We start from the raw sequence: 20,561 nt of genomic DNA on the forward strand, positions 1-20,561 counted from the left end.
AGAGCCAGTGTACTTTCCCCCTAGGGGATCATTTGTTCAAAGAAGGAAACTCAGCAAGATAAAAGGCACTTACTGGTACAGTCATCAGAACAGTTCAAATACCCAGTGAGCTCAACTCAGCTTTCAAGCTTTTTAGAAGGCAATCTGTCATGATGTACTTGCATTAAGGTCTTGATCCTCCAAACACTTAAAGATATGCATAACTTCACTCTCATGACTAGTTCACTGACAGGATAGGATCATGTTTTTGCAGGATCAGGGCCTACGAGATTAAATGTTATCTAGAAGTCAGAGCAAGGGACAAGGATCCAGGAATGGATTATTGAGTTCTATTCACAACAATTTGGCTGACTTGCTGTGTGATTTTGGGCAACCCATTTAAATGCCTCAGTCTTTAAAAGTGCCACTGATCTTGGTTTCAGAGGGGTAGCCATGTTAGTCTGTACCAGTAAAAATATATAGCACATGAAAAGATGTGGTAAGACAACTTGGTAAGGCAACTCCCATCTTTTCATGTGCTGTATATTTATACCAGCTTACTGTATTTTTCACTCCATGCATCTGATGAAGTGGGCTATATCCCACAAAAGCTTATGCCCAAATAAATTTGTTAGTCTCTAAGGTGCCACAAGGACTCTTGGGTGTCTTAATTATTGGGGAACCCAAAACAAGAGGCCACATTTGAAATTGTTTGCCTTGATCTTCCTGTGCCTTATCTGCAAAATGGAGATAATGCCACTTACCTATTTAACAGGGGTGCTGTGAAAGTTAACTAATCGGTTGTGAAATGCTTTGAGATTCTGGAACAGAAGCAGCTATGCAAAGTGAAAAAGATTTATTTATTTGTTTTGTATTACTTCTCACCTTTGACACATCCATTTGCATTGACAGGGTGGGAGAACGTGTATGGCTTCGACATGACCTGTATTAGAGATGTTGCCATGAAGGAGCCCTTGGTCGACATAGTAGATCCAAAGCAAGTGGTGACCAATGCGTGTTTAATAAAGGTTTGGTAATTCCAAATGTACTTAAATGTGAACGCTTAACACGTACTGTGGCATTCTTTGGAGATGCATTATTTTTTCTTTAACACTATCTTTTGGGGCTGCTAACAAGCTGCAGATACCATCAGTATGGAATGTGATAAAACTAAGAGGGAAAATAATCTTAGTTTTCATAATATTCAGTATAAGCATGTTGCTCATGTCGGGTGTCATCAGCTCAGCTAAACATGAATACTAATACCTTGATCACATATGGTACTACCCAAATTGGGAGATGTCACCTGAGAGTGGGATTTTGTGCTCATCTGGCTGCTGCTATAAATGGATCTCCAAACATACCTTCAAACTCGCACAAATTAAATATAAATCTTTTTTTTTGGGGGGAGGAGGGGTAATTAGTGCAAGTACTGGATAAATGGAGACATTGTATATATTTAGATATGCATTTTAATTGTTCTTCCTCCCTGTGAACAGATATTGCAAATTTGAGATGAAAAGCCACTGGGGAGAGGTGTTAAATGGATTCAAGTTACAGTGAAAAGATTAAGGCACCAGATGATATTAAGTCTGCTGGAATAACTCCAGTTTTACCCCAGTGTATGAGATCTGCATTTGGCCTTAAATTGTCAACATGATTTCTGTAGCCAAGTTCTCACTCTTTTTCATACTGGAACCTCCCAGCACTCTTCTCCCGTCTAGCTTGGATATAGCTGTGACCCAGCTCCTATTTAGCAATATGTGAAGGGCAGGGTGGTCACAACCTACTGACGACTGTTCACAACCCCAGGTTGAGAATCCATGATAGTTCATAGATTCTAAGGCCTTTTCTATGCTACCAGTTTACAGCGCTGCAACTTTCTCGCTCAGGGGTGTGAAAAAAATAACCCCCTGAGCGCTGCAAGTTTCAGCACTGTGAAGTGGCAGTGTAGACCGTGCACCAGCACTGTGTGCCTGGCGCAGGTAGCTATTCCCCTCATGGAGGTGGGTTTTTTTTATAATGCTGGGAGAGCTTTAACATTACTAGTGAAGAGATGTCCTTAGGCTAGAAGGGACCTCTGTGATCATCTGGTTGGAACTTCTGTATAGCACATGGCATAGAAGTTCTCAAATTCCCATTTTTTAGGGCTGATCCTTGTAGTCCTTATTCCCATGAATAGTCCCAGGGAGTTCAATAGGGCTACTTGCATGAATAAATTCTACTTGCATGAGCAACGGTTTGCATGAACCAATTCTACTTTCCCTATTGTTATCTGTATCTCTGGCTGGCTAGAGGCAACGTACTGGGTATTTCTATAAACAAAGAGCAAACAGATTACTTAAATCTGAATAATATTTCAGATTATGAAAACAGGAAGGAACAAAAGTAAAAGCTGTATGCAGGAGCACAGCGTGTGCATTGCTGTATCTGCACTCAGCTGAACATGAGATGGCTGGCCGCCTTTGTAGAAAGCACAGGCCGTAGATATTTAAAATCATAGCACACAGGAAACAAAGTTAGCTAAATAGGCTAATGCACACACGATAGTTAAGATGGAATATAACTCTAAAATGAACTTTAAATGAACTAAACAAACGATGGATATATAGTGCAAGAACATATGGTTGAATAGCTTGATTTCCTTGGTACCATGTGACAGTTGGCCCAAATCTAAAACCTTTAGCAAAAACTCATTGAAGTCAACAGGGTATAGAAAGACAGACTGAGTTGCTGGTCTTAAATTTGCTCCTATTCAAGTTTGTGCTATGCAAGCTAGTACTGGAGAGGGGGAGTAAGAAGTAGCAACAAACCCACTGTCCTAAGGCTTTTCACTCCAATGTTAGCTAGAATTTTCTACACTCCAGTTAATGCCTCTCCAGTTAGCTGCCCAGAGTGTTTGGATTAGCAGCACAGAGTAGGTGAGTCCCCAGTGTATTACTAACTCAGTTTCAGCAGCTCTCAGGCTTCAACCCACATCCCCAGACAGGCCCGCTAGCTGGAGTTTAAAGCACCACTTAGTTTGAGCTAGAGATCTGTGTGTGTGCACAGGAGTAGAGCTATGGGCAACACTTAAGTTATACATTGAGTCAACACTGCAGTGAAGACAAGCCCTTAGAAAGAAAACGAACACCCCTTCTGTGAACTTTTCTGGAGTGGTCTTAAATTTAACTGCTTATTTTCAAAACATAAGGTGCAATAAATTCTGCATTCACCTAACGTTACAAATGTTTCTTCCTTATATAACACCTTCCTCTGAGAGAGTCCACCCACTTGCATCTGTCATGAGGACCATGCCTTCTGAGCAGCAGGCATCATGCATTCAGCAGGGTTTAGCAGATTTTAGAATCAATGAATAGTGCCCCCACCTGGGGAAACAGTGTCAATAACCTGAGGGCAAGCTTTAGTCCCCCAAGGAAATTTTACAGCATAACTAGGGCCCTGTCAAATTCAGGGCCATGAAAAACACATCACGGACCATGAAATCTGGTCTTCCCCCCTCCCCCCCGAAATCTGGTCTTTTGTGTGCTTTTACCCTGTACTATACAGATTTCACGGGGGGAGACCAGCGTTTCTCAAATTGTGGGTCCTGACCCCAAAGAGAGTTGGGGGGGGTCACAAGGTTATTTTAATTGGGTCACGGTATTGCCACCCTTACTTCTGCGCTGCTGCCTTCAGAGCTGGGTGGCTGGAGAGCGGCAGCGGCTGACGAGGGCCCAACTCTGCAGGCAGCAGTAAGGGTGGCAATACCATACTCTGCCATCCTTACTTCTGCTGGTGGTGGCTCTGCCTCCAGAGCGGGGCTCCCAGCCAACAGTCACTGCTCTCCAGCTGCCGACCTCTGAAGACAGCGCCGTCGCCAGCCGCAGCGCAGAAATAAGGGTAGCAGTACCGCAACCTCCCCTACAATAACCTTGCTACTCTCCCCTCCCCCCATTCCTTTTTGGGTCAGGAAACCTACAATTACAACACTGTGAAATGTCAGATTTAAATAGCTGAAATTATGACATTTATGATTTAAAAAATCCTATGACTGTGAAATTCACCAAAATGGACCGTGAATTTGGTAGGGCTCTAAGCATAACATGCTTAGTAGGAGCCATGCTAGACTATCTAAGGGCCTGATTTTTCCACCCTTACGTTGAAGAGTGCCTTATTCTATAATAGCGCCATTGGAATCAATGGAACTAATAGCTAAGTCAGGTACTACTCAATGTGAGTAAAGGTCTCAGACTCTTGTCCTAAAGTAGTTGTTGAACTTACAATCTGCTCAGTGAGAACACAGGAGGTGTCAAGGTGGGCTTTATATATGGGTATATTTAGCGAACTATTTCCTGTGTGATGTCTGATTAGTTGGGGATTGGTCCTGCTTTCAGCAGGGGGTTGGACAAGATGACATCCTGAGGACTCTTCCAACCCTAATATTCTATGATTCTATGAGATTTTAAATCTAAAAAAACCCTTAAGAAACTGTAGTAAAAGGAAAAGAAGTACTTGTGGCACCTTAGAGACTAACCAATTTATTAGAGCATAAGCTTTCGTGAGCTACAGCTCACTTCCTCAGATGCATATCGTGGAAACTGCAGCAGACTTTATATATACACAGAGAATATGAAACAATACCTCCTCCCACCCCACTGTCCTGCTGGTAATAGCTTATCTAAAGTGATCATCAGGTGGGCCATTTCCAGCACAAATCCAGGTTTTCTCACCCTCCACCCCCCCACACACAAAGGCTGGCTGAACAAATATGAGCGCAAGCAGACTGAGAAGGTGGCTCTCCATATGCTGACTCCATAAAAAAGTTTTGGGAACCCACAGCAGTTTTGAGGCTTATCTCCCATCTACTCATAAAGATAAGGTAGGTTGTCATGACCCCCAGGACCTGTTCACAACCTCTTGAGGGTCATGACATCTGGTTGAGAACCCATAGTCCACATAAACAGCCTTTTCAGCAGGTCTTCCTCATGCAAGGGCTAATGCCTAAAACACACACTGGGGTACCGAACCATGAGAGTACGCAGTGGGAACAAAAAACCTGGCTTGTGTTTTCAAGTGTCTCATGATCTGTGGTGTGTCCATTTTTGGGTTGTCCAAAAGGGGGACCTGATTTTCAGAGGGCAGGGGCACAATACTTTCTGCATGGAGCCACATATCCCCAGAGAGGGCTCTGGGAAGCAATGAGCCTGAAGGAAGCACAATGCCTCTAAGTGCCTAGGGAGTTTGGCCACGTGCCAGATGTGCTTCTGCCCATATCCCCACGCTGCAAGAGTGATTTTGCCCCAAGGAGTCTGTGGGAGGGACTGAACCATTCCCCTTCAACACCAGGAGACAACTCGAGAAGGGTCCCAACACAAGTTCCTTTCTCCCCACTCCTCTTAAAAATAAAAACAAGACCCACAGCACCTACTTTGGCTGTCTTCCACTTCTCTTGCTGTGGTACCACCTTTGCCTGGCTTCCATCCTGTAATCATCTTCAGACAGCATGCTGCGCCTCCACTCCCTACTTTCTTCTCCTTCCCCTCTAGACCCCTCTTTGTGAAATCTTTTCTGACTCCTCTCCTTCCTCCAAACTCCTCAAGTCTCCTTCCTCTTCCTCCACACCACCTCTCTCTTCCTCTCCCAGATTCCAGTTTCTCCTCTCCATGAATCCCCCATTCAATCTCACCTCACTTTCCACCCTCTTCCCCAAACACTTCATTCTCTCTTCTCCAAACTGCCTCCTGCCCTGTTCTCTTTCCCTCTTCCAAAATCCTGCCATCTTCCTTTCCTCTAATTCCCCTCATAGCTGCACTCCTCCTGTCTGTACTACCAAAGGGGGTGTGTCTGGCAGGGGGAGGTAGAAGTGAAAGGAGAAACTGCTATCAGCCAGTGCTGCACCCTCTTGTCCTGGCCAGGCTTCTTCTCTCCTGCAGAGCTGGTAAGGGAGGACCCCAGGTAGGAAAGGAGCCACAGCTGCAGGCTCTTGCGTGCCCAGCAGAATGACACTGGCACTGGAATGACCCCTGCTGGCATGAGACTACAATTGCAGCCACTTCCTGTTATTGAGCCTATTTGGAAGGCCAGCATGGAGGCAGGGTTGACAGAGCACCACAGGTGAAAGTAAGCTGGTATGGTCTGGTCTGGTGTACTGGCAAGAGTCAGTATGCTGTGCCACACCAGACTGGCTTCCCCAGGCTGGCGATTTAAAGGACTCTGGCAGCGGGGCTCGCACGGCACTTTAAAGGGCCTGGCGCTCCTGCTGCTGTGGGGAGACCGGGCCCTTTAAAGCCCCGTCCGAGCCCCACTGCCAGAGCCCCAGCGGCGGGGCTCCTGCAGTGATTCAAAGGGCCCGGGGCTCCCCGCAGCAGCTGGAGCCCTGGGCCCTTTAAAGCGCTGCTGGAGCCCGGCGGCAGGGCTCCATCGACAATTTAAAGGGCCTGGAGCTGCTCTGCGGTAGTGGCAGCTGGAGTCCCGGACACTTTAAATCACCCCTGAGCTCCCAGCCGCCTCTGCAGCTGGTAATTCCGGGGGTGATTTAAAGGCCCTGCCTCTTCCGGTGGAGGCCATGCCCCTGCTCAGGACTCCAGTACCGGTAAGTCCTTTAAGTTACTTTCACCCCTGCAGAGCACTGAGGTAGCTGTACAAAGCACCCTCAGACTCTCCTTCTTTCCTGCTCTGCAACCTCCTCTCCACAGCCAGCCAAAAGCTCAGGGGCTGAGGGGAGGGGGAGGCATTGCTGTCCCCTGCTCTCCAAGCTGAAAGTTTGGGAGGGTGATTCCTGCTCCTTCCCCTCTATTTACTCTCACACCCATCACGCACTCTTGAGGTGACTAGTGCCACTTGTGGCAGAAACCAAATCTTCCACACTCCTGCATACAAGAACTGAGTGGGACACATAGCAGAGGAGGTTCCTTATGCCCCTATTCCCCTCTGTGCTTCTCCACAGGCCCCCAGCCACAATCTGATCCGAGATAGATAGCTGCTGTGTTTATCACTCTTACTGTTTCTCAGTTTAACACTTTATTACAATTAAGGGCTCTTGGACCAGCCTTGTGCTCAATTATGCCCCATTTTTGAATAATTTGGAGAGAAATGTGGAGGAGCATGACTTTTCCATCTAATTTTATGCAAAATTAGCATTCAGCCACCTGGGATTTTGACTGAGAAGCAGGACACACATCTAGTATAGGAATTTGTGGCAGCTGAAATGGAGGTTAAGAACAGGGATTGAGTCAGTACAAAATTGTACAAATTAATCAATACCAGTTTTTTTTTTTAATCTCCTACTCTGCCTGGCAAATTAAAGTATGGTTCTGCTCTGAAAAAATGACTGTAAAATTGGCACCCCCTTACCAGTATTTTTGTTCCCTGTAGATTTCCAGAGACATTTTTACTAACTTTGCTGACAAAATAATTTTTTTTATTGATTTTGATTCTGCTTTACCCTGCAGAGCCAATGCAGCTTAGAGAGGGGGAGCTGGATTCTAGTCTTTCTTCAACAACAACAACAACAACAAAAAATTTATGCTAAGTTCCAGTCAGTTACATCTGCAAATCCACTGAAGACAATGGAACTGCAGCTGTCACTGAAGGCTCAATTTGGCTTGCAGAGTCTTTGGCTAAGATTTTGAAAAGTGATTGGTTGTTTTGGGTGCCTAAGTTTTTGGGTCCCCCCTGGAGACCCTTTTTAGGGTCTGATTTACACAGAGCAGATGCTCAGCACTCTCTGCAAATCAGACCCTTTAAAGTTGTCTCAAGTCAGACACTCAAAAACTGATGCATCCAAAATTGCTACTTCTTTTTGGGTGAAAGCCATCAGTACCCTGTGATAATAAGGGAGAAGGACATCGCAGGTGGGTTTGCAGGGATGGCAGTTAAAAAATATTTTTACTTGCAGATTAATCATATTTGGAAAGGCATTATTAAGAGACAATAAACGCAGAACCTCTGCAATGCCTTTTATGCAGAATAACTTTTTAGAGAAGTACTGCACTTTAAAGCAGTCAGGCAGTTTTCATTTATACCACTTATAAACATGTGACAGATAATTCAGTGCCTCCACATAGCAGATACTCAATGACCTTGGAAGCAGAATACATTCTTCATATGGTTGAACTGTTCCTGAACAATATCTCCAATATATTAAGCCAAAACTAGAGCTCTGTTGTTAAAGATGCAGGCCCTCTTACCCTATGTTTTCATCCTCTTGGAAAAACCTATGAATTGTGTGGTCAATGCAAAGAAATCCATTTCTGAATAATAGCTGAGTCTGTCTCTGTTTGTCTTACTATGCCTCTCCTATATTATTGAGCATTCTTGACAAAATATAGAATTGTATTCTGTATAAATGTGCAAGATTCTGATCTCCATTATACTGATATAAATCCAGAGTGATTCCGCTTCAGTCAATCCAGTTACTCCAGGTTTACACTGATGTAATGGAGAAGAGAATCTAGCCCATATGTTTCCTTTTCAGACTTCAGTAGCGTAGAACAAACTTTGTCTCAGAATGCATGAATTGTTTCTGTCTTTTTCTTTATTTTAATGTTGAAATTGATTTTCCTTCTTTTGATATGAAGTGGTGTATTGGACTCATTACCAAATAGTTGCACCTGGTCACCAACAAAAGAGGAAGTGAAGGCAGATGTACTTACAGAGATATAATTAAATGCACCATTTGAAATGTAGGCTATCCCATACCATCAGATATAACCAATGGTATACCAAGCCTTGTATCCTGCCTCTCACAGTGTCCAGTATTTAATGCCTCTGAGGAAAACAATGAACATGCATAATACAGCATCCCAAACAACTGTGCAATGCTGTACATGCGTGGGGAGAATTCATCCCGATTCCTGAGGCAATCAGCTTATGCCCTGAAGCGTGAGATCTGATTTGAGCATCAACATAAGCACACTGTCTTGGAGACTGCATCTTTGTTGTTGAATGCCACATTCAAGCCATATTAATACTTAGATAATTTTCTTCTGTGGTCTAAAAAAATCCTGTGCCTAATATTTTGGAATCCATTCTTTGATACAAGGTCAGAAAGCATGATCGGGGGAAGTGGGACCATGTCACCTACTTTGGAGGTTCTGTTTATTTAGCTCTACACAGCTAATGCATATTCCCTTCTGTGAAGAGGATCCAAAAGTGAAAAAAGATGCCCTTACGAATCAAAATTCACAGAAGAGGCCTTAGACATCATCAAATTTAACCATGTTGCCAAGTAGAAATTAGAGGTAGCAAAGTCTATGAACTCATCTTACTCACAACCCTGCCAATGCTGGGTTGTTCATTACAATGTGTCCAGACATGGCCGAAGCAAATAAATTTAAAAATTCAAATGAATATTCATGGCATATTTTCTGCATTATTCACTCAGCTATATATCTGTGTGCAGTTCTTACAAGTGATGAAAACTCCTTCCATCTCCTCTCAGGCCTGACCCAGGTAAACAGATGTGTTATGGCTTAATTTTCTTGCTGTCTCTGCTGCCAGCTTTCATGGCCCTGCCTCCTTTTTTTAAGTCCAAAGTCTGATTTCTGTCCAACCCCTAAGGCTTATGCCCACTCCTACAGTAATATTAACTGTCCTCTGCTGGTTATTAAGGATCCAATTCTGCCACCCTTCCTCATGCTGAGTAATAATTACACGAGAGAGTAAGGGTCTCGCAATTGGGCCCTGAAGGCTCCCTCTTCTACTTTTTCTCCATATTTCAAAGCATATTTTCTTACCTTGTTTCTCTCTAACTACTGCAACCCCCCAGGGCAAATTCCCTTTCACTGGTTGGCCTCTCCATTGTTCTCTACTGAGCTAGTGAGTTATTTGGCTGGCTGCCTGGTTGTAAGATCCCCCTTCTGGGTCATTTGCTGATTTCGTGGATGCTATTCTTCTCAAACATGCCATTGATTTCTTACAGAGCAATGGGCCGCTTGTAGCCTACATTGCTGAGCAATAAATAAAATGTTTAAATACATCACTCAACATGTTAAACAGATCCTCTCACCTAGTCTAGTCAAGACAACTCAAGACATACAGACTTCTGTTACGTAAATGGCTTACTCTTTTTCCTCAATGCAGGAAGTGGATATTTATACAGTGAAGACTGAAGAACTGGCTTTTACATCTGCATTCTGCCTCCAAATTCAGCGCAACGATTACATTCATGCCTTGGTCACCTATTTTAATATTGAATTTACAAAGTGCCACAAGAAAATGGGATTTTCAACAGGTACACTATCTCCTTATTGCCACAGCTCCATTGTGTGATAATTCTGAAGGCGAGAATGTGAATCCTTTATTCACATTGATGAACAGCCCTATTCTTGTGAACAACTGCTCGCCAAAGTGAGTAAGGAGTTCACGGTCTTGCCCTAGCCAGTATAACTTGTTTTTTAAAAAGAAAATCAAATAATTGACTTCCTGTATTTAAAGGGACAGGATACCAAAATATCATTGGGCCAGATTGTCATTTGCACTGAGACACCATTATGCAGCTGTGGCAGGCCTTAAAGTGGATGTAACTTAGATCTTGTCAGAAAATGCCCACCCCACCAGAAAATTTTGACTTTTTGGTGAAAAATCAAAAAGTAAAATATTATGTTGAAAAGCTGAATTCGATTCTGAAATGCCAATGTGGTGTCTCATGGGAGTTGTAGTTTGAGTGCCTCATGCACCCAGTCTCCTCTATAGTGTGAATTGTCAGGTCTCACTACATCTCCCATGGTGCACCAGGATTTCACCTCTTGGTGACAGAAGGCGTGGCATCATTGCATAATGAAATCTGGCTGCATAGCCTGAACCATAGTGGAGAATAGCCACATGAAGCTACTGAACTACGACTTCCATGAGGCACCTCAGTGGCATACCCAAATAAAAATATTTTAGTTTTCAACTGAACACTTTTTTTGCTTTTTCGTTATTAATTTTTTTTGAATTACAATAAAAAAAATCAGACACTTGTGAAAAATTGTTTCATCAAAAACCCAATTTTCTGTCAAAAAATAGTTTTGACATACATTTTTCAACATCCCTAATGTAAATGTAACTTATAACCAGAGCAGAGCAAAGGAGCCTTAGTGCAAATTTAAATGTGGCCCAATGAGAATGGAGTGTGTGTGTGTGTGTGTGTGTGTGTATGTGTGTGTGAAAAATTTGCATTAACTAGAGACACTGGTCCAGCTCCTCAATTGGTGTACATTGGCAGAGAACCACAGACATCAGTAGAACTACACTGATTAGCCTCATTTAGGTATTTGGCACATTATTATTATACATTTTTTTTAAAATGGGTGAATAGGCTGATATTTGCCTGACAGATTTGAGCGTCAATGACTACATGCCTCCATCTATTCAGACACACCACTCTCCTCAGCTCAGGGAGCACAGACGGTCAAATGATGTCAATCTTCTCTAAGGAACATTACGGATGATTGGAAGTCCCTGCACTCTTTCCCCAGAGTGCATCTGTGCCGGGTCAGACTTTATTTGGCCCTAAGAAGTTTCCATTTAGAAATTTTACCAGAGACAAATCAAACAGAGAAGAGATTAATTAAGATCCTTTGGCATGGATCTGGATCCAAACTCATGCATGCAGCAGCATTCAACTAGTCTAATGAGTGTGGGAAGCTGTCAGAGGAAGAGTTACTACATAACTTATGACTTGTCTACACACTAGAGCTGGTTGTGAATTTTCTGATGAAACATTTTTCATCACAAAAGGCTGATTTGTAGAAAGTTGGTTTTGACAAATGGTTTTGAGAAATCTCCCACTTCAAAAACCCTTTGAAAATAAATAAATAAACATTTCAAAATTGTTGAAATGTTACATTTTGTAAACAAAAAGGTTTGCCAGCCATTTTAGTCTGACCCTCGAGCTCCCACTGGGGAGCAGGGTCTGGGGCTTGTCCCGCTCCAGTGCTCCATCTGGGAAGCAGGGTCGGGGACCATTCCACGCGGCTCCCGGAAGCAGTGGCACGGTCCTGCTTGAGGTAAGAGCCACCCGGAGCCTGCACCCCTGCCCCAACCTCTCCCCATGCCCCAACCTCCTGCCCCAGTCCTGATCCCCTTCCCTCCCTCCGAACCCCTTGATCTCAGCCTGGAGCACCCTCCTGCATCCCAAACCCCTCATCCCCAGCCCCACCCCAGAGCCCGCACCCCCAGCTAGAGCCCTCACACACACACCCCGCACCCCATTCCACCGCTCCAGCCCAGAGCTCCTTCCTGCACCCTAAACTCCTCATTTCTGGCCCCACCCCAGAGCCCACACCCCGAACCAGAGCCCTCAGCCCCTCCTGCACCCCAACCCCAATTTTGTGAGCACTCATGGCCCGCCATACAATCTCTATTCCCAGATGTGGCCCTCGGGCCAAAAAGTTTGCCCACCCCAGTATAGATACTAGTATAAAGGTGCATATAGTGACATATTCCCATAAGAGAAGGGGAATAAGCTCTCCTGATATAAGCCACATTTTTACTGGTATAATTAGAACCACACTCAGGGTAGTGTTGGTACAACCATTTTAGCTAAATAAAAGAAAAATTGCACCCCTAAGCAAAATTGTTGTACTGGTACAAAATCTGTGAGCAGACCAGGTCTCGGCATCTTTCTCATCATCTCATGAGTTTGATTATGTTAATGTGATCTCAGTGAATGCATGATAATAATACTGGAAGAAACTCAATTTGGCTTGTCACAGACTGTTGCATTTTTACTATGAAGAGCACACTGAACACATATCACTGTCTCCAGCAAACAGCAATTTAAATTGACTCTTCTTAGCAGAAAGAGAGAAGCTGGCTGCTATGAACCAACTGATAGACATGCAAAAAGACTCCTGAATTCTTAAGTGTCTCTCATCTCTGTCTGGTGTTATTGACCCAGGCTCACCAAGAAACGCGAAGACTCATTTACCAGAGAAAAAATTTCTCTCTCTCTCTTTTTGTTTTCTTTTTATAAATAGCCCCCGTGGCATTTTCTGGTATTTTCAGCTTTCAGTGGAATGGCTTGGGGGGGGTGTGTCTTAAATACAGTATCACATACAAGTCTGAAAAACATTTTTATTGTTTTAAAAATACATGTGAAAAATATTGCTGTGGTTTATATGACTCATTTACTTTGAAAGATCATCTTTCACACTTCCACAGACCCATTGGCCCTTCTCCTCTCATACCGAGGTAAATAAGGAGTGATTGGATTGAAATCAACAGAATTATACTAGGTAAAACCAGTGTGACAGCAGAATCAGACCTCTTGATTACAATGCATAAAACACATTTACAAGCACAGTATTTCAGAGAGGCAGCATCTGTAGATAATCTGTGTAAGAAAAGTAAGGAGCAGGAAAAGGGCATTTAGCTCCATATGCCAGCCTTTTGTTATTGTAGATTTTCACATTACATTCCTGTTCATCCATGCTCTTTGCTCCCATCCTTTGGTTGGTAATTTATTCTCTGGATCTGATTCTCCTCTCACACCAGTGTAGCTCCATTGACTTCAGTTACTCCTGATTTACATTGTAGTATGTGAAAAGAGAGAGAGATCTGTGGGTCCCATGAGAGCTAATAGGAAGAAGCAGGACATTGTATTTTAATTCCATGGAAGTGGGAGATTAAAATAGATGTAATGATGGAGGAAGTGAGAATGTTTTTCGCATTAGATTTCATTGTTTTATTAGCCATGAGGCTAATGAGCTGGGAGGAAAGGTGGGTCTTAAAATGGTACCAACAGACTCATGGGATCGGTTATTTTAGTGCCTAGGGGCCACAACTTGAGACCAGGGCCCCAGTGTGCTAGGTGTTATATAGACATCTCAATGGCCTGGCCTGCAGTTGAGCCTATGAGGGTGTGAATAGGAATGCGCACCAAAGTGCATCGCTGTAACTCCCATGTGGACGCTACCTGTGTGAACTAAAAGGTTCCTTGTTTGCATTAACATAGTCCTCTTGAAAGAGGACTACAGTAATGCAAAATAGGAACTGTTTGGTTGGAACTTCAGTGTCCAGCAGGGGGAGTTATAGTGCAACACACCCCTGTAGTCTGAATGGTGGGGCAGTGTAGACATAGCCTCACTGGGGTCTGTAGGTACTATTGTGATTGGGAGTAAAAGACAGTCTCTGCTGCAAAATTGGACAGTGTAAATAGACAAGAGAAACAGAGTGAGAGAAAGGAAATATTAATTAAGACTCTGTTAAGTGACTTGCCCAAGAACCCAGATAGCTGTCCTAGTAAGGAATGTGTTCACGGAAATCATCAAGTAGTGTGGTACAAGGATATCAGAGTTATGAATGCAAACTTGGGAAATCAAAAAATCTAGGGTAAAATGTTCAAAAGTGCCCAAGTGACTTAGGAGCCTGAGTCCCATTTTCAAAACTGACTTAGGAGTCTAAATGTTTTGAAATTCAGTGAGACTTAGGCTCTGAAGGTCCAGATTTGTGAAATCAATGGGAGTTAGGTGCCTAAGTACATTTGAGGGTCTGGGCTTAAGCAATTTTGAAAATTTTACCTTTTACAGAGAGTAAAATGCAATAGCAGGAAATATTCAAATCCATCAGTATGGAAGAAGCCTAAGAGAAGGTCTGCTCCCAATCTCTAGGAAGTTAATAAGATCTGTTGAATTTAATGGACTTTGGATCAGGGCCTAGAGGTGCAGCAGACTCCCTGAACTAGAAGAATGCAAGAAATAAAAAGGAGCCAGTGCAGGTTCACAAGGGGCTTCTCAAAAGATCTGAAAATAACATTTCAAAAACATACAGGAAATGCAAAAGGGGAAAGGAAGACAAACACATTCTGTTGAAGTTTTCAGGGGGAAGATATGGACAGTGGAATGAGTAAGGGCCAGGTCCATCAATCCCTCAAAGCCAATGGAGTTCAAAGGGGGCAGGTTTGCAAGGTCCGGCCTCTAGTGCTAGCCAAAGGAGCAAAGGGGAATAAGAAGTGTAGAAAGAAGATCATCAATAAATTGATGGGTAGAAAGAAGATCCATCAATACATTAGAAGGATGTGTGTGTGAAATTAATAAATCAAAATGGTTGAGATATTGAATCATCTTAAAGGACACCCTGTAACAAATAAGCTTTGGATCACATATCGGCATATAGTCATTCAGTGTAAACTGCTTTGGGAACAGGAGAGAATTCTAAATCTCTGAGAATATTCACAAAAAGAAAAGGAGGACTTGTGGCACCTTAGAGACGAACAAATTATTTGAGCATAAGCTTTTGTGAGCTACAGCTCACTTCATCGGATGTGTGCAGGGGAAAATACCGTGGGGAGATTTTATATACACAGAGAACATGAAACAATGGGTGTTACCATACAGGCTGTAACAAGAGTGATCAGGTAAGGTGAGCTATTATCAGTGGGGGTGGGGGGCAAGGAGAGGGGAACCACCCTTTTGTAGTGATAATCAAGGTGGGCCATTTCCAGCAGTTGACAAAAATGTGTGAGGAACGGGGTGGGGAGGGGAATAAACATGGGGAAATAGTTTTACTTTGTGTAATGACCCATCCACTCCCAGTCTTTAATCAAGCCTAAGTTAATTGTGTCCAGTTTGCAAATTAATTCCAATTCAGCAGTCTCTCGTTGAAATCTGTTTTTGAAGTTTTTTTGTTGAAGAATTGCAACTTTTATGTCTGTAATGGACTACAAGCCATCAGGAACGGTATCCCCGATAATGTCACGGCAAACCTGCAGCACTGCAGCTGCACCGATGTAGTGTGGTAGTGAAGACAAGCCCTTAGCCTTTGTGTGCCTTAGTTATCCCACCTTGAAAATTGCATAATGATACTTATCTTTCTTGTAAGTGCTCTGAGAGCTTTAAGTAAAAGGCACTATAAATGAGGTCTGATTCACTTCCGACTAGCACCAATGTAAATCCAATGTAAATTCGGAGTAAGTCCTCCCAACTTAGTGAAATTACACTACAGTAAGTGGGAGCCATACAGGTGTCATAGTATCTGAGTTGAAATCTGCCAGGAAAGGGGATTTTTTCAAAGTCTAATGTTCTGTTCATAGAACAGACTCAAATGCCGAATTCATATAAATGCCAACATCTGTTTTGTAGCCCCTGATGCTCCATATACCCACTGGAAGCAAACGGTCTTCTACTTAGAGGACTACCTAACTGTGAGAAGAGGCGAAGAAATCTATGGAACTATATCCATGAAACCAAATGCAAAAAATGTGGTAGGTCGCCTTCCTTGGTTCCGATTTGTGGCTGTAATGCTAGATGGACCATACAGAAGACTAAACAGAGTGAGCCTGTTAAAGGGTCTGAACTCATGACCAGTCGCAGGTAGTCGGTTCATAACCTCACTGAATTTGGATGCAGATAACTATGTTTGTACAATGCTAATGTTGTACTGCTAAAATTGCAAAAAAAAATCAGCATGGAGGAAAAAAAGGAAAGTTCCAAATGCAGTGTCAAGTCAGCTGTACAGTGTATTCTGTATGGTTTATGGCTCTCACTTTGTGACATAAGCGGGAAGGCCATGTTTCTGCTGCCATTGAAATCAGTGATAAAGTTCCCATTGCTTTCAACGGTGGGTGATCAGGCATAATTATTTCAGTTATGCATGTTGGGCCATATTTTCACAAGAACTGAACATCGGACTGCTCCCAGTTGGGCCCCTAGGTAAGGGGTTGCACATTCTCATATGCACTCAGCTTGCATATAGACGACTAACTTAAATTATCCAATTCTCAAATAATCTCAGCAGCCAGCAGGTCCCATTTTTCTCAGTGGCAGCTGCTGACTGCTGAGTGCTTTCGTAATTTCCCACCTCAGCTGGGTGCTAAACTGGGAGCGGAGCGTGGTTTGAAAATCTGGCCCCAATTGTGGATGCTGAACTCTTTTGAAAATGTGACCCTTATAGCCTAATCCAAAACAGAGTGAAGGGACTGGAAAAACTCCCATTGACTTCAGTGTGTGTTGGGCTAGTCCATGATAGGGCGGGCCAAAAATATTCCATTAAAACTATTTTTTGATGGAAAATTGGAATTTCATTTGGAAGTGGATTAAGCTAAATTGGAAAAAAAAAACCCACTCCTTTTCCAGAATAAGTGTCCCCACATAGCGGTTTATAACTGTTCTAGAATAGTTATTCCAGAACAGCTATTTTGGTAAATTTCCAACAAGCCTGTAAAGAAACCTCTGAGAAGAATGTACAAAGCTTCCACTGCTGTAGGTTACCCAATGAATGCTGTTGGGCCATTTATTCTCATACTTCATTGGTAAAAAGAACACTATGTGCATGTCTTTCTGAGTCTGCATTCTTTCTTAGGTTGAGTAAAGATAATCAAATTTGCACACAAAACTACTTATAGTCTTACTTACATGTTACGCCTAAATCTTCATTACAGCGTGACCTGGATTTCACAGTAGACTTGGATTTTAAAGGACAGCTGTGCGAAACGTCTGTATCTAATGACTACAAAATGCGCTAGCAAAAGAATCTCTTGAGAGACAGAGAGAAGAATTGCACCAAATCTTGATCCACTGCACTTCAAGCTAGAAACAGTTGTTTGCAGGTCTATTACATTAGACCCTAGAAAGTGTACTCTGGTGGAAAGTTGGTAACCTGATCCTTCCTATTGGTGCCACATGGAGATGGGATCCTGCTATGAATGTACAGTATACAGAACCATAACTTTTGTCAATTATATAGGCAAAATAAGCAAACAGTCTTCAGTACTCTGGTTAATTTTAGGATGGCAGAAGATGCATAATCAAATTGTACTACTTACTGTGAATTTCTGGTTCTTCCAAGCTTTGCATGCTACAGGCAATTAGGACAATTACTTTAAAATAGAAGACCACTGAGACACATTGTCATGATAGCATTACTGAGATCAGAGTCAGTATAAATATATTATAAATATAAAACTATGTTGTACATCAGAAGGATTCTATTGCTTCATAATAGGAATTTGTTTTTGTGATTAGTTTTTTCTTCCCATTAAGCAACAATAGAAAGTTAGTTGTACTAGCTCTGATATTAATCTAGCTAGGCAGATGCTCCAGCTGTCATTCACTGCCCTCCACTGTAGCTTCAGGGAATATTACATATTGATTGTTAGTGTGAGCTAGAAGGTAACAGAAAATCAGTTGGAAAACATACATCTCTAACTTTCAGTGTTGATTTCTGTCCCGTTCACAGATGGACATCCTTCAGTTATTTAAAAAAACAAGTTTAACTTTTCATCATTTGGGAACATTTTGTGATGAATTCTTATAGCTGGATCTTGCATGAGACCCTCTTAAATTTGGCATACAGTATTTGAATGTGATGAGTGCGAAGCCTTTCAAAATGGTAGATTAGTCATGCTTTGTTGGCCATGTCACATCTCCGTTTACCTCTCAGTAACCATCTTAATACAAAATCATTTTAGTTCTGAATAAACAGCGGGTTGGTGTTGGTGTTGGACAGGTCACTTTAAAGTGCAAATATTAGTCTCAAAAGTGCAGTGATCACCTTTGCTGAAATGGGGTAATGTTTATTTAAAAAAATCTGTGGCTTCTGGTATTATGAAGATGTCTGTAGCTTATTTTTCCCCTTCCACTTATTATTTTACTTTAAATATATTCAGCTTATAGTTAATATTTTAACTGTTTATATTCCTTGAGATGTATGTATCCATTTTTTTTACTATGTATAAATATTGGGCATCTACTCACATGTAATTTATTAAATTGTTGCATCATCATCTTCATCTGTACGTCTTCCAGCCACCAAAGGTATTAGGCACAAAAAGATGTTCTTGTGATGTACTGGATAAAATTGACTAGCTTTCTGTCTGAGATAATTTCTTTATCAGCTGCAAATGAAACAGGCTAGAAGTTGTGAAAAGCTAACAGTGCTGAAGGTGTAAACTTGTTCGTAAGCTTTTCTTAGGTTCCTGTTCTGTCAATGTAACGACTGTCTGCTTTTAACCTTTTAGACATGTTTCTATTGTTTTTCACTTCATCTGAGAGATGTACAGTACTTCCATTTTCTTATGGTCTAAAGATTATGGTCTTGGGATCATGGTACATGGTATCTGTGTAGAATGAAATTAAACTGTAATTTGGCAGTAAAACAAATTGTTCACTCTGCAGTTAATTATGATTCCTTTAAAGCAATTTTTACTGTTTTCTTTGAGCCAGATGCTGATGTTTTTACTCACCCTGAATAGTACTGTAACAGGGTGGTCTGCCCCTTTTAGGACCAAGGGTTTTGGGAAGCAGCCTGCCTGATTCTGCAGAGGAGTCCATATCATCCGACTCAGCTGGGCAGCATCAGGTGATTAGGTCTGATGAATCCTAGCTAGGAGATATAGATGTGGGTCTTAGCTCCATGAGGGAGCTTGGGACCAGGAGAGAGCTGGGAGAACATCTCCTGTAACTGTAGCAGGACTGTGAGGGCCTGAGAGGCCCTGTGAACACCTGTAGCCTGGGTGGAGGCCTCGACTACTAAACTGCCAGAGATTAGGGGGTTGGCAACAGCACTGTCACTTTATGTTTCACTCCATATTTCCTTTTTTTGTGTTGGAGAATAAACAGAGCCCTGAGATCAGGGCTATGAACTGATATAGGTATGGCCAATTATTTTCCCCAGGTTGGTTATTGAGTCCACCAGCATACAGAACCTTACTCCTCAAAGAGTCCTGTCTAAGTGGGTCTATTCTTGGAGTCAAGTACTTCTGAAGGTGAGGAAAGAGAAAAGGATTTCCCTACACCCCCCCCGCCCGAATTTCCTCTCCCCACCCTCCCGCAATTTTGTGAACTAGTTACATGCAGTGTTGCCAATTTAGTGATTGTGTGGAAATTTGAATTGAAATTGAAACATTTATCATACACTTTATATGCTTTTAAAGTGTGTATTAAATACATATATCTGAAAAAGTATAATAGATTTGAAAGGTATGAACATAGACTAGCTTCCTTATACAGCTGTTGTTTTTATGACCATGTCAGTGCATTCATTTTGGTGATGTTGGCCAACCTAATAATTTCAAATTATGATTTGTAAGCAAAGTCTAAATGAGCTCTCCCTGACAGCTAGTGATGAGCTTGGGCCTGGGGGAAAAGGCTTCAGGACCAAATTGTATTTACATTCACACCTAATCTACCTAGGTATCCAGCAAACAGAGTGATAGATTTTGGCTGGGGTTGGGTTACAAATCACTTGAATGTGGGGGGTAAAGAAATGTTGTTATTCTTATTGTCTGAGTAAAGGGCAGTAGAACTGTACTCAGCCTGTGCTGATTGATGGCATCAAGAGAGAGGGTGGGGACGGGTGTTTTGCTTGATGGTCTGCCTGAGTCACAAGTACTATTAGACCTGCCCCTCTCCACTGTTTAAAGACAGAGCTGATTAGGCTCCATAGATAGTCTTTTGTTGCGTTAAGTGATCACCTACAGCTGAAATCACTGATAATCAGGTCTACGTGCTTAGACCTGCTGTGGGACAGTGTTTCTGTGGAAGAGACGACCCAGTCTGCACTCGCACCGAGGTTTCCCCACTGAGAGCTCAGCTGAAATCGTTGAGAGCTGGGTGGAACCTTAAGAGACCAACTCGCAGAGGTCACAGTGGCAGGTGGCAGCAGAAGGTGATGGC

General features: G+C 42.5%; 1 protein-coding gene across 3 annotated transcripts in view; it reads left to right on the plus strand.

The window, feature by feature from the left end:
* PRMT8 (protein arginine methyltransferase 8) overlaps positions 1-19,046 on the plus strand; it is a 99,724-nt gene extending 80,678 nt beyond the window's left edge. For 2 of the 3 annotated variants that reach the window (XM_073314525.2, XM_073314543.2), the window contains 4 exons: positions 892-1,007; positions 10,045-10,195; positions 16,029-16,150; positions 17,327-19,046. In XM_073314525.2, coding sequence (XP_073170626.1) covers positions 892-1,007; positions 10,045-10,195; positions 16,029-16,150; positions 17,327-17,410 — 473 coding nt within the window. In that variant the 3' untranslated portion in view covers positions 17,411-19,046. Of the gene's footprint in view, positions 1-891; positions 1,008-9,346; positions 9,415-10,044; positions 10,196-16,028; positions 16,151-17,326 lie in introns of all 3 variants that reach the window. The other variant, XM_073314535.2, reaches the window with a different exon arrangement.
* The last annotated feature ends 1,515 nt before the right edge of the window (positions 19,047-20,561 follow it).

The sequence above is a fragment of the Lepidochelys kempii genome, chromosome 1 (genome assembly GCF_965140285.1).
Source record: "Lepidochelys kempii isolate rLepKem1 chromosome 1, rLepKem1.hap1, whole genome shotgun sequence".
Lineage (NCBI taxonomy): Eukaryota > Metazoa > Chordata > Testudines > Cheloniidae > Lepidochelys > Lepidochelys kempii.